We start from the raw sequence: 11,501 nt of genomic DNA, 5'->3' as shown, positions 1-11,501 counted from the left end.
CCACTTTGGGCGGCTTCCACAGAAACCAAAAATACACTAAAATCATACATTAAAAACTTCCCTGAACAGGGCTGCCTTAAGATGTCTTCTGAATGTCAGGTAGTTGTTTATCGCTTTGACATCTGATGGGAGGGCGTTCCACAGGGCGGGCGCCACTACGGAGAAGGCCCAGTATGAAAGAAGTACTTTCATACTAGTGGTTCATTACCAATACAGGTGTGAAGTGAAAACAGGTAAACGTCAAATATGCAAAGGAACAAGAGTATAGAGTTTATGAAAGCCTTGCAGTAATCAAGAACTCTGTTGAGGAAAATATTATGAAAAGGTATTCATAACCATGCATTATTTCCAGCAATGGTGATGTTTGGACTTCTTAATGTAATTTGATAGCTGAAAATAAAATGCATAGGTCTACCCTCTGACTTCAGTTACATGCATATAAAAATTTAGGAATGTTCACAAAAATTGCACTAAACAAGGAATAATGTCAGCTATTCTGCTTTTGTTTTCAGTGTCACGAACAGTAATTAGACTGCCTCCCATTTGAGCCATTTGACTGAGTAGATATAAAGAATTAAGGTTCTCTGTAGTAGTGGCATTGTATATAGGCAATCTCCCAGTACTAAAGATGTTGCCTAGTAACTGTATATTAAGCATTTTGCTTCCTCCTCTAAATTATATTTCTCCCAATATCTATTGTTTTTTACAATAAATTACAGCTTGGATCCAAATAACTGCTTCTGAAAGCAAAAGGACTTCTTCTGTTTGTGGAAGGGCTTTCGATGTACATACATAAATAATTTTATTTGTATGTCTGCCTTTTCATAGCTAAAACCATGCTCAAAGCCGCTAACAACATGAGAAATATCACATAATTAGAAACATAACAAAAGTAGTCTGAACAATAAATTGTACACAACAAAATTAAACTATTTCCACATAAATCATAATGAGATCTAAAATAAATATACAACATAATATCTAAAACAGCAACAACCCCTGCAAAACAATACCCCAATCCAAGAGTCTTCAGCAGTCTCAGCTTTTGTAGTTGGAGTCAGTCATGGCCCCAGCCTCCTAGGCCAGGTGGGAAAAGGCCTGCAAGGTAGGGATCAGGTCTTCCAGGACTCACAGCCAAGATGATCTACTGGCAGGAGGGAGACAATTTTTGTATTCCCCCGCTCTCATCTGGATGTGGCAGCAATTACCCCATCATCTGAAGTAGCTTTCTAGGGGACCCAAGGGGCTGCAGAGGGAAGCTGGCAAAAATCCCCCCTCTTTTGCTGTTGGTAATATTTTGTAACCAGGAGTTCTGCTGACAGAGAATTAAGGCCAGTGTTTTAAAACTCTTATTTATTGAAATGTATCCGCCACTCTTCCATCCCCTGGTGAGGAAATACGGTAGTGGGCCATGTTCACAATATGAGTCCCCTCTTCTGGTATGTAAAGGAATTTCATATTATTAAATGCAGCTATCTCTTATCCCATTTCTATAATAAAAAACCCAAAGTACTGGAGCAGGAAGTTTGCATATGCAATCCTGAAAAGCTTTGTATTCCTGCAACTTTGCAGACAGCAGACATTTGTGAAAAGTCTCTCATAACACATGCTATGTTCCAAACAGGATGGTGAAGAAGAGAAGAAGATAGATTTGGAATAATAGTTACATAACTTCATGGCAAAGTTTGGACCAGAATTTTGCTTATTCCCTCCCTGTCGCTGCTGCTTTTCATATCATTTGTATTGACATGCAAAGCCTTACTTTTGTCTATAAACCACCTTTTGTGCACTGATAGAAAAGCAGAATTATAAGTGTGGTTACTAAATAATTCTTAAATTACCAGTCGTTGCTTTTGTGAATAGTCACTGCTTATTTTGCATACACTTAATCTTTAATGTAATTGTCCCAAGCTGTTATTTTCCGCATTTCACTCCCATTTAACTTCACTATTTACAGTCCGTTCTCTACACCCATGTGCATATAGAGCTACTAATTGAGGATAACAACTAGGTAATTTTATTCCCTGGATTTAGCTACATAAAGGATCTTGATAAGGCCATTATGTGTTCTTTAGCTGTAAAGCCCACAGCTAAACATTTTTCACCTCCTACCTCTCCATTATCATTCTATGCTTTATAACTGCTTCTACATTCCTGATACATAGAGCAAAAGCAGCAGCCCACAAACGAGTTTGCAAAAATATCGCAGGACTATTATAACTATAGTGATCAAATGAGGGTTTACATCTTGCTGCCCTGATGGCAGCATAAGCAATGGCATAAGCAGCACTTCATTGCAGGAAAAAAGTATTTAAAGTAAAAATAATAAAATGAGCATCCGCAGCCATGGATGTGCCTGGCTCATTGTCCTCTTCCTATAAAAGGTTTTTGAAAATTAAATGTAAGTCTAGCACCACCAATTTTGTGCATCTGGTAAGAGTGGCCTTGAGTCCACAAAAGCTTATGCCACAATAAATACTTTGAATAGTGAGAGACTCCAGGCGTGCCAGAGCTTTTCCAAGGTTTGCTTTCCTTGGAATGAAGACCAGTGGAGACTGTGGTGTCTTTAGGATATATGGTTTTATTTGCACATATACCGTATTTTTCGCTCTATAACACGCACCCGACCATAACACGCACGTAGTTTTTAGAGGAGGGAAATCCATAGGCATGCCACCCGTAGGCATTCCCTCCATAACACGCACAGACATTTCCCCTTACTTTTTAGGAGGAAAAAAGTGAGTGTTATGGTGCAAAAAATACGGTATACACCATGAGTATAAGATTGCCCAGTTGGGGGGGGAGGGGCGGCTCACAGCATTAACACCACCAAATAGCTTATTTATCCATTAGTCACAGCTTTGGATCCAGCACAGAGTGAGCATGTAAAAAACTGCATTCAAAATTAGGGATAACGGAATATGTAATCCGGCCTTGGTCCTGCATACTTGACGGAGCATCTCCGCTTCGCTTGGCACTGAGGTCCAGCTCCGAGGGCCTTCAGGCAGTTCCCTCACTGCAGAAAGTGAAGTGACAGGGAACCAGGCAGAGGGCCTTGTCGGTAGTGGCACCCGCCCTGTGGAACGCCCTCCCGTCAGATGTCAAAGAGATAAACAATTATGTGACTTTCTGAAGGCATCCCTGTATGGGGAAGCTTTTAATGGTCTGGTGTTTTGCTGTGTTTTTATATTCTGTTGGAAGCTGCCCAGAATGGCTGGGGCAACTCAGTCAGATGGGCTGTGTATAGGTAATAAGTTGTTGTTGTTGTTGTTGTTGTTGTTGTTGTTGTTGTTGTTGTTGTTGTTGTTGTTGTTGTTGTTGTAAGAGCTACTGGTTCCTCATCATTGGTTGGCTTCCAGGTTTATTATGTTGTGAGTGCAAAACCGTGGTAGGGAGGCCACCTTGAGACGCTTGGAGGAAAGTTGGGCTAGAAATGGCAATAACGCATCAAGCAGAGACAGGCAGAAGGCAGAGTCTTAGCGACCTTTAAAACTGGCGCGTGTCAGCGGCTGAATACAGCAATCTCCCGACTAACTACTGTATTTGTTACATCGTTAAATGAATCGCAGTCCTCCGTCTCCAAGCTGCTGGGAGGCTGGAGGATCGCGGGACTTTACTGGGGGAGAGAACCATGGGCTTTGAGGCACCTGCTCCTGCAGCCAATCTCAACTCAAAAGACCCTTTCGGGCGTAACAGAGGCGCCACGCAGAAATCTCTCCCGGCCGAATCAGGACCGATCCAGAGACAAGCTGGTCCCCTCGGGGCTCTAGCAGCGCGGAGGCGGAGGCAGGATCCTGCAAACCTTGTTTTGCCCGCGAGGACCGGCTGCAAAGCAGGGACGAGATCGCGCCTGGCTGGCCGCGAGTAGCACAGTCCTGCTTGCCTGGGCTTCCGAAGAGGAGCATCTCATCTGGGCATCTCCTTGGGAACATCCCCGACAGGTGTGAAATGGCACAGGCAACAATCTTCTCCCTCCATCCGCGCGGGACCACGGTCAGCCCCCGAAGTCTTTCCCTGCCGCCGCCTGAGTCCAAACAGGGCGAGAAAGGGGTCCGCTTCCTTCCCCAACCCCTCGCCTGCCCCTAGCGTTGCGCGCTCGGAAGAGCAAGGAGCTCGGCGTCCGACTTTTCAAGTAGAAGAGGTGGGAAGGCGCAAGGGGGCGAAGCTCTTCCCAGCCAACGCCCCGCGCCCGGATCAGGTCCTTAGAGGAGTTGGCCGCAAGTTCAAGGTCTTGGGAAGGCTGAGCTCCGAGAGCGGCGCTGCCCTTGCCTTAAACCTCGGCGCAGGTCTTTGCCTTAGAGGGCTGGAGAGGAACACAGGAGGAGGGGAAGAGAAAAAACCCGTCGTGGATTCAGGGTGAGACCAAATAAAAGATGCCGGGGCTGAAACCGTCCCTGATCTACGCTTGGGATAGGGCAGCGCGGGCTGTGTTGGCTCACTGGAGAGAGAGAAATGCACTCTGCACATGATCAGAGAAACATTCCCTTGTTCCTTTTGAATCACGTCGCGTTTGGCGAGGCTCTCTCTGCAGAAAGCAGGCTCCGGCGCCGGGCGCACGACGGCTCCCAAGAAAGCTGAACTTCGGGGCGGAGTTCGGGTTTTTCCAATCGCGAGCCGGGCCACGTGCTCCATAGATCCCGGCGGAAAAAGAAACTGGCGGGCGGACCGCGACGAGAACTACTTCTCCAAGGTCTGAGGAGCGGAAGTTGGGACTGCGAGAGCCCTCGACTGCGAGCGGGCGGTACTACTCGGGAGCAAGCCTCCCACCCACACACCCGTCTCTGCCTCGGGTGACCATTGAACTCCATCCAAGGCAGGCTCGCCGGCTCCACGGACGGGACCCCTGCGATGCCCTCGTGGCCTTTCGCTTCGGCGCCCTGCTCTGCAACAGTCGCCTCGGGGGCTCCGCTCGCCGTCGAGGACCGCGTGGTTTGTTGTTGCCGCCGCCGCCGCCAGGCTCTGGGAACCGGCGGCCAACCAGCCCGCCCAACGTGTTGCCTGCGGCGGATCGAGTGAGATGGGCGGCCGGGGGGCGCACCGGTAGGGCGCGCCGTCGGGCGGCGATGGGGTGCCGCGGGGTGTGCTGCTGCCCCGCGCCCGGCCTGTACGCCTTCAACGAGGACAACGCCCGCTTCGCGCTCCTGGCCGTCCTGATCGTCTCGTACCTGCTGTGCGGCGCGGCCGTCTTCTCCGCCCTCGAGCGGCCCACGGAGCTGCGAGCGCAGGAGAAGTGGCTGGAGAGGCTGGAGAACTTCTCGCACAGGTTCAACCTCACGCCGGCCGAGCTGCAGGAGCTGCTGCGCGAGTACGAGGGCGCCTACGTGGCCGGCATCCGCATCAACAACACGCTGCCCCGGTGGGATTTCCCGGGGGCTTTTTATTTCGTGAGCACCGTGGTCTCCACCATAGGTAAGCGGGAGAAAGCCGCGGAGGGGAGCGCACGGTCGCGCCTCTTCTCTGCCCGCCTCTCCCTTTTCTCTTCCTCCATCACCAAGAAGGGGCATCTCTCTCACGCCTTGGGTTACTTGCGAGCACTTTTCCAAATCGGAAAACACTGCCATGTACGAAGGGTGGGGGGCGAGTAAAAAGCACATGTGCGTTTCACAGTTCCGTGTTGGAAGCTGTGATGGACTGGGTATGCTCCTCTAAAATACATGCCTGTGCTATTGTCATATCTACATGGAGGGTTTTTTGCTTAGAAAAGCATCTCACTTGCATCTTGCTAGGGCAAAGTAAGTCTCACTTTGGGAAGTCCAATTTTAATGCCTCTGCATTGGCAATGCAAGTGAATTTTCCAGTAACTCTTTCTTCCTTCCTTCCTTCCTTCCTTCCTTCCTTCCTTCCTTCTTTCTCTCTAGGCTCTGTCCACCTGCTGTATGTTTTGCTTTTTTATAGTATTTCCCTGAAGTACCACCAAGCTCCTTTATTCCTTTATTAACTGTACATTAGCAATGACTGGTTTGATCCGTTTTCATTGTCGGTTCTGGTTTTGCCTTTGTGCATGAACTTTAGTTCAGTTGCCCAGAGGTGTGAAACCTGTGAAAGAGTCTGGGGAGGGGGGGGAGGTGTTACATGAGAAATGGATTTTTTCAGATGTTTATAACTACATTTTATTTTTGCATATTGAGACTGTATGTGAAGAGGCCCAGGATTTAAACCCTCCAAAATATATTTCCCACCCCAAGCATTTGAAAATGTTTTTCCTTGACAAGCTATGTTATGATATAACAAGCTTTGACGTTAACCAAACTGACAAGTCTCTGTAATAATAGCATTTAGCAGATCAGATTGACTTTTAAAGTATCCCAGCTGTGCAGTTTTCTGCTTTTGACAGTGAGCTCCACAGGTTGTTTTATGCACAGCACACCTTTTCTTTCATAGCTTGGGTTATTTACAGTCTGGTGTGCGTAAGTGATGTCTTTGAGACATCCCACTTAGGCTGCTGGTGTATTGGGGCTACTTTTCACTCATGACACTGACAGCGCTTTTCCTTTTCCTGCATTTGAGGGGAGGTGTGAATGTAAAAACCTATTTAATGGCTGGATTCAGTATGGAAAGTGAATTATACAAACTCCTGTGGGAAAGCCCTGTAAATGGCTGTTGGCGATGAAAAGTGGGACCTGCTATCAGGAGAGGTCCTGTTCAGAATTCTAGCCAGCCAGCCTTGCCCTTTTCCAGGACAGTCCATTCTCCCCTCTGCAATCTACAAGCATTCAATATCCACTGAGCATGTTCAGTCCTCACTGAAAGATCTCCCCTTTGTTTTCCTTCCTAAAATTGATTTAGTTATAGCTTACTTCTTCAAACTTCTGGGTTTCCCTGAGCCAGCTGGTACCTCCCTCTTGTGAATGTGCCATTTTGGCTGCATAAGGATCTGCACTGGGAGAATGGACTCATGAATTTCATATAGTAGGGATGGGGAATGTGTGGCTGTTCTGGTGTCGCTGAACTACTGCTCCCATCATCCCTGGTCATTGGTCCCATGCAAGCTGGTGCTGATGGGAGTCGTAAATGACAACATGGGGTGCTGCTGCTGCTGTTGGGTTTCCCTATCCCTGTTTTATATAAGATGGATAAACTGTTTCTGACAGCATGCCACTGAACACCAATTGCTACAACAGGGGGAGGCTGCTTGCCTTCAAGTTCTGCTTGTAAGTTCCTAAGAAGCATCTTAGCTTGGACCTTTGATCCTGCAGGACTCTAAGAAACTGCTTTATACCATGTTAGACCATTGGGCAGAGGTGTACCTAGGGGTTGGTGAAACCAGCCCCCGCCAGGGGTGTAGGCCTGAGGCGGGGTGCAGCAATCACCTATCAGGTGTTGGGAATCTTCCCAAGACACCTGGAGCCCATTCTCCCTCAGCTCAGGGAATCCGCCAGGATCTCCAGCAGGAAAAGCTGCTGCTGCTGGAGGGGACAAAAGGACTCACTGGAATGACTTCTAGGCAGGAAGAATGTTCCTCCTATCCAGGCAACCTTGCCTGCTTCTTTCGGCCTGTGGGAGGGATGCCAGTACAGCTCTTTGCCAAGGCCACAAGGGACCCTGAGTACGCCTCTGCCATTGGGACATCTAGCTTATAACTGGGGATACTGACTTACAAAGGGTATCAGGCAGAGGGCATTTCTAGCTCTTGAGAGCCAGTGTGGTGTAGTGGTTAAGAGCAGTAGACTCGTAATCTGGTGAACCGGGTTCAAGTCTCCACTCCTCCACATGCAACTTGGGCTAGTCACACTTCTCTGAAGTCTCTCAGCCTCACTCACCTCACAGAGTGTTTGTTTTGGGGGAGGAAGGGAAAGGAGAATGTGAGCCGCTTTGTGACTCCTTCGGGTAGTGATAAAGTGGGATATCAAATCCAAACTCTTCTTCTCCACCTAGAGATGCCTGGGATTGAACTTTGGAACCTTTTCCATGCAAAGTGTTTGCTCTACCACTGAGCTACAGCCCTTCTTGTGTTCCTAAACGGCGCTGCTTTTCAGCTTTTCACATTCAAGAGATGTTGGCCAGTGCTTGTAAGGGCTCATCAACACTCATTTCCCACCATGCTTTACCGGTTTGTATCAGGGTTCTCTTCACACCCACCCACTTTCCTCGTGGAAACAAGCTCTTTAACGCTCTTGGCAATCCTCAGAAACCCAGATTGTCGTTTGCTCCAATTCAGCATTAGAGAGTGCATTTTCCTGGGGAAAGTGGGGGGGGGGAGTGCTTACACCGGGACTAGGAAACACAGGTCTGAGCGTGGAAAGCATAGGGTGGAAGCCTAGTGTGGATGAGCCTTTTGTGTCATTCATGGAAATGAACATCAAGAGATGATGTGTCAGTGTAGACAGGAGAGTTTCTCGAGAGGTCTGCAGGTGCCACATCTGAGGTTAAAATAAGAAAACCTGAAGCTTTACTGGTTTTCCAGTTGGCAACCAACACACATTCCATCACAAACCTTCTGAGTTTTTGCGGTGAAGGCTAAACCAGCTTCTTACTCTTCACCCCTTCAGCAATGACTTACACCTTCTGCTGCTGCTTGCGGTGGCTGCTGCTCCCAGTTATCTTAGGGTCTGGAGTGCTATCACAAGCAACTTACGCAGTCAAGTGGTGGTCCCCAGGGCTGGTAGCAAAGTCATGAACTGGCCCACTCCACAGTTGTTGTTGTTGTGTAAATAGACTCTAGAAGACAATTGCAGAATTTGAATTTGCTGCAAAACGGAGAAGACAGCAAGCACACTTACATAAGGTTTTTGTTTTTTTTAATGCCATACAGGGACTAATGTATTTGTAATTTGAGACATTTCAATGAAATTGGCCACCAGGCATCTCATTTCCTGTGTAGAATAGTCATCAGTGAATGATGGCATCTCTAGAACACTGCTTTGCAGGGATTCAGACTTAATGCTGAGTCTCTGTAGGTTGCTTTTGATTGTTTGGAATACTTTTTTTGAAGCTGGGTACTGGGTAGAAATCTCTTTTATGTGGGCTGAGGTATACGTTACATACACATCTGAACCAGGGGACCGGTTTAATCTTTTACGCCAAGCCACAACGTGAGATGCAGATGAGATTGTATAAAGCATGGCTTACTAAGGGGATGCAAGTGGTGTTGTGGTCTAAATCACTGAGCCTCTTGGGCTTGCTGATCGGAAGGTGGTGGTTCGAATCCCCACGACAGGGTGAGCTCCCGTTGCTCTGTCCCAGCTTCTGCCAACCTAGCAGTTCGAAAGCACACCAGTGCAAGTGTATAAATAGGTACCACTGCGGTGTGAAGGTAAGTGGTGCTTCAGTGCATTCTGGCATTTGTCACGGTGTCCCGTTGCACCAGTAGCGGTTTAGTCACGTTGGCCCCATGATCCAGAAAGCTGCCTGCAGGCAAATGCTGGCTCCCTTGGCCTGAAAAGTGAGATGAGCACCGCACCCCATAGTTGCCTTTGACTGGACTTAGCAGTCCAGGGGTCCTTTACCTTTACCTGTTTTTACCTGCTATGCCCAAACCAGTCCACTTAATAAGACTACACCATTTAAGTGATTAATAAACCTCTCCTTAAAATTTTAAATTAGTTCCAAGACATGATCTGAAGGCACATGGTATAGCAATCTTACTTGAAGCTAAATGGGGCTGATATGGATTTATTTGATTTAACATTTGTATTCTGCTTTTCCAAATGTTGAGCTCACAGTAATCATAGTAGCATTGAAAACACTAATAATATCAAACATATAAGTAAAACAAACACAACAAATTCATCAAAACAATTAATACAATTGAATGCCTGGATAGGAGACCATCTGGGAAGCCAATATATGCTGGTTTGAGTTCCCTGGAAGAAAACGGAATATAAATCAAATTGTTCAACTGCTTAATGAGAAGTAGTCACAACCAAATCAATCAATCAATTGGTATCTGAAGAAGTGTGCATGCACACGAAAGCTCATACCAAGAACTAACTTAGTTGGTCTTTAAGGTGCTACTGGAAGGAATTTTTTTATCAAATCAATCAAAACACTCTAGAACAGCCTTCCCCAAACTGCTGTTTTCAAGATGTTTGGACTGCAACACCTGACACCAGTGGCTTAGCTAGCCACTCGGGTGCCCGGTGTGGCATGAGGCACGTCCTGCAGCCGGGGGAGGGGCAAGCTGCTCATGGGGGCGGGGCAAGCAAAGGCAGGGCACATTGCATGGAGCTTCTCTGCTGCCTCCCCCTCAGCTGTAGGGCAGCTGAGGCAGTGGGCAGAAGCAGCGTGGAGCTTGCAAGCAGTCTGCCCACCGCCTCCCCCGCAGGAGAGACATGTGGCTCTGGCACTCTGCAGGCCCCGTGGTGTGACACCCAGTGCCCCCCGCCCCACCTAGCTACCAGTGGTGTAGGAAAGGGAGTGCGGGAGTTATTTAAAAAAAAAAAAAAGTGTCGTGAGCCAGTTTATTTTTTTGGAAAAAATCACACATTTTTGCCATTTTGTCACCCGCCCTCAGTGATGACACCAAGGGCGCCCTGCACCTACCACACACCCCTTCTTAACGCCACTGCCTGTCACCCCTTGCGATTGGCCATGCTGGTTGGGGGTGATGGACGTTGGCATCCAAAAGTTCTGGAGGGGACACTGCTGTAGTACAACTAAGTGTCCCTCATTCCAGTCCTAAATAGGCATAAGTAGGATTTCTTAGGTATGGTTTGCCTTCAGTCTACCACACACTCATGGATATAAAGCTTGCTTGTTTTTTCTGCCTTTGAATTGATCTTTCTTGGGATGTTACTCACTGGCTTATTTGTAGTGATACGCAGCTATGAGCTGAAAATCAGTAGTGCTGAAGATCTTCAAAAGAGACATGGACTCTATGTTCCCAGTGATAAGTAGTTTTTTCAGGAACAGGCTTTCTTAAGACACATTTCTATTAATAATAAAACTCCTTCGTCACTAGTACACCTTGATATGGGAGGAGGCCATGGCCTCTGGCTGCTTCAGTTTGTTTAGTTGATAATAGATGAAACAAAGTCATAGATTTGTCAGAATATCCACCTGAAAACCACTGAGCTACTACTGCTACGTTTCCGATTAGCCAAGCCCCAGATTGGACTCTCATCATCACCTCATTATGGGCAAGAGTAATTAATTATTATGAAACGTAACTCTTTTAAAGAGAAATGCAAGAAATTGTGATAATGAAAACTATCCTCCGTAGTTTATCTAAGTTGGTAAGAACATAAGGAGACATCCTGCTCCCCACAGTGACCAACCAGTTGCCCATGGAAAGCTCACAAGCAAGACACAACAACACACTCCAGCTTGCATTTGCCAGCAACCAGTATTCAGAGACATGCTGCCTCTGACATTTACTTTCCACCTTTCCCAATGAGACAAGAACATAAGAATAGTGTGCTGGTCCCATGGGTTACCCGAGAGGTGAGGTCCAAGTCCGGTCCGTGGTCAAAGGTGCAACGTGGAGGTAGTCCGTAGTAGCTGAAGCTGGGTGCAGGGCAGGGAGTCGGGTGAAGTCAGGAACAGGAAGGCAAGCAGGGAGC

At 47.4% G+C, this 11,501-nt stretch overlaps 1 protein-coding gene across 1 annotated transcript in view; it reads left to right on the top strand.

Moving 5' to 3' along the window:
* Positions 1-3,302: 3,302 nt before the first annotated feature.
* Positions 3,303-11,501, top strand: part of KCNK13 (potassium two pore domain channel subfamily K member 13) — a 69,568-nt gene continuing 61,369 nt past the window's right edge. The window contains exon 1 of the mRNA XM_081173963.1: positions 3,303-5,409. Coding sequence (XP_081030089.1) covers positions 5,064-5,409 — 346 coding nt within the window. The 5' untranslated portion in view covers positions 3,303-5,063. The remainder of the gene's footprint in view (positions 5,410-11,501) is intronic.

The sequence above is a fragment of the Podarcis bocagei genome (assembly GCF_964188305.1).
Source record: "Podarcis bocagei genome assembly, chromosome: 1".
In the NCBI taxonomy this organism is placed as follows: Eukaryota; Metazoa; Chordata; class Lepidosauria; order Squamata; family Lacertidae; genus Podarcis; species Podarcis bocagei.
Note: the sequence above shows the minus strand (reverse complement) of the source record. Positions and strands in the feature narration are given on the sequence as shown.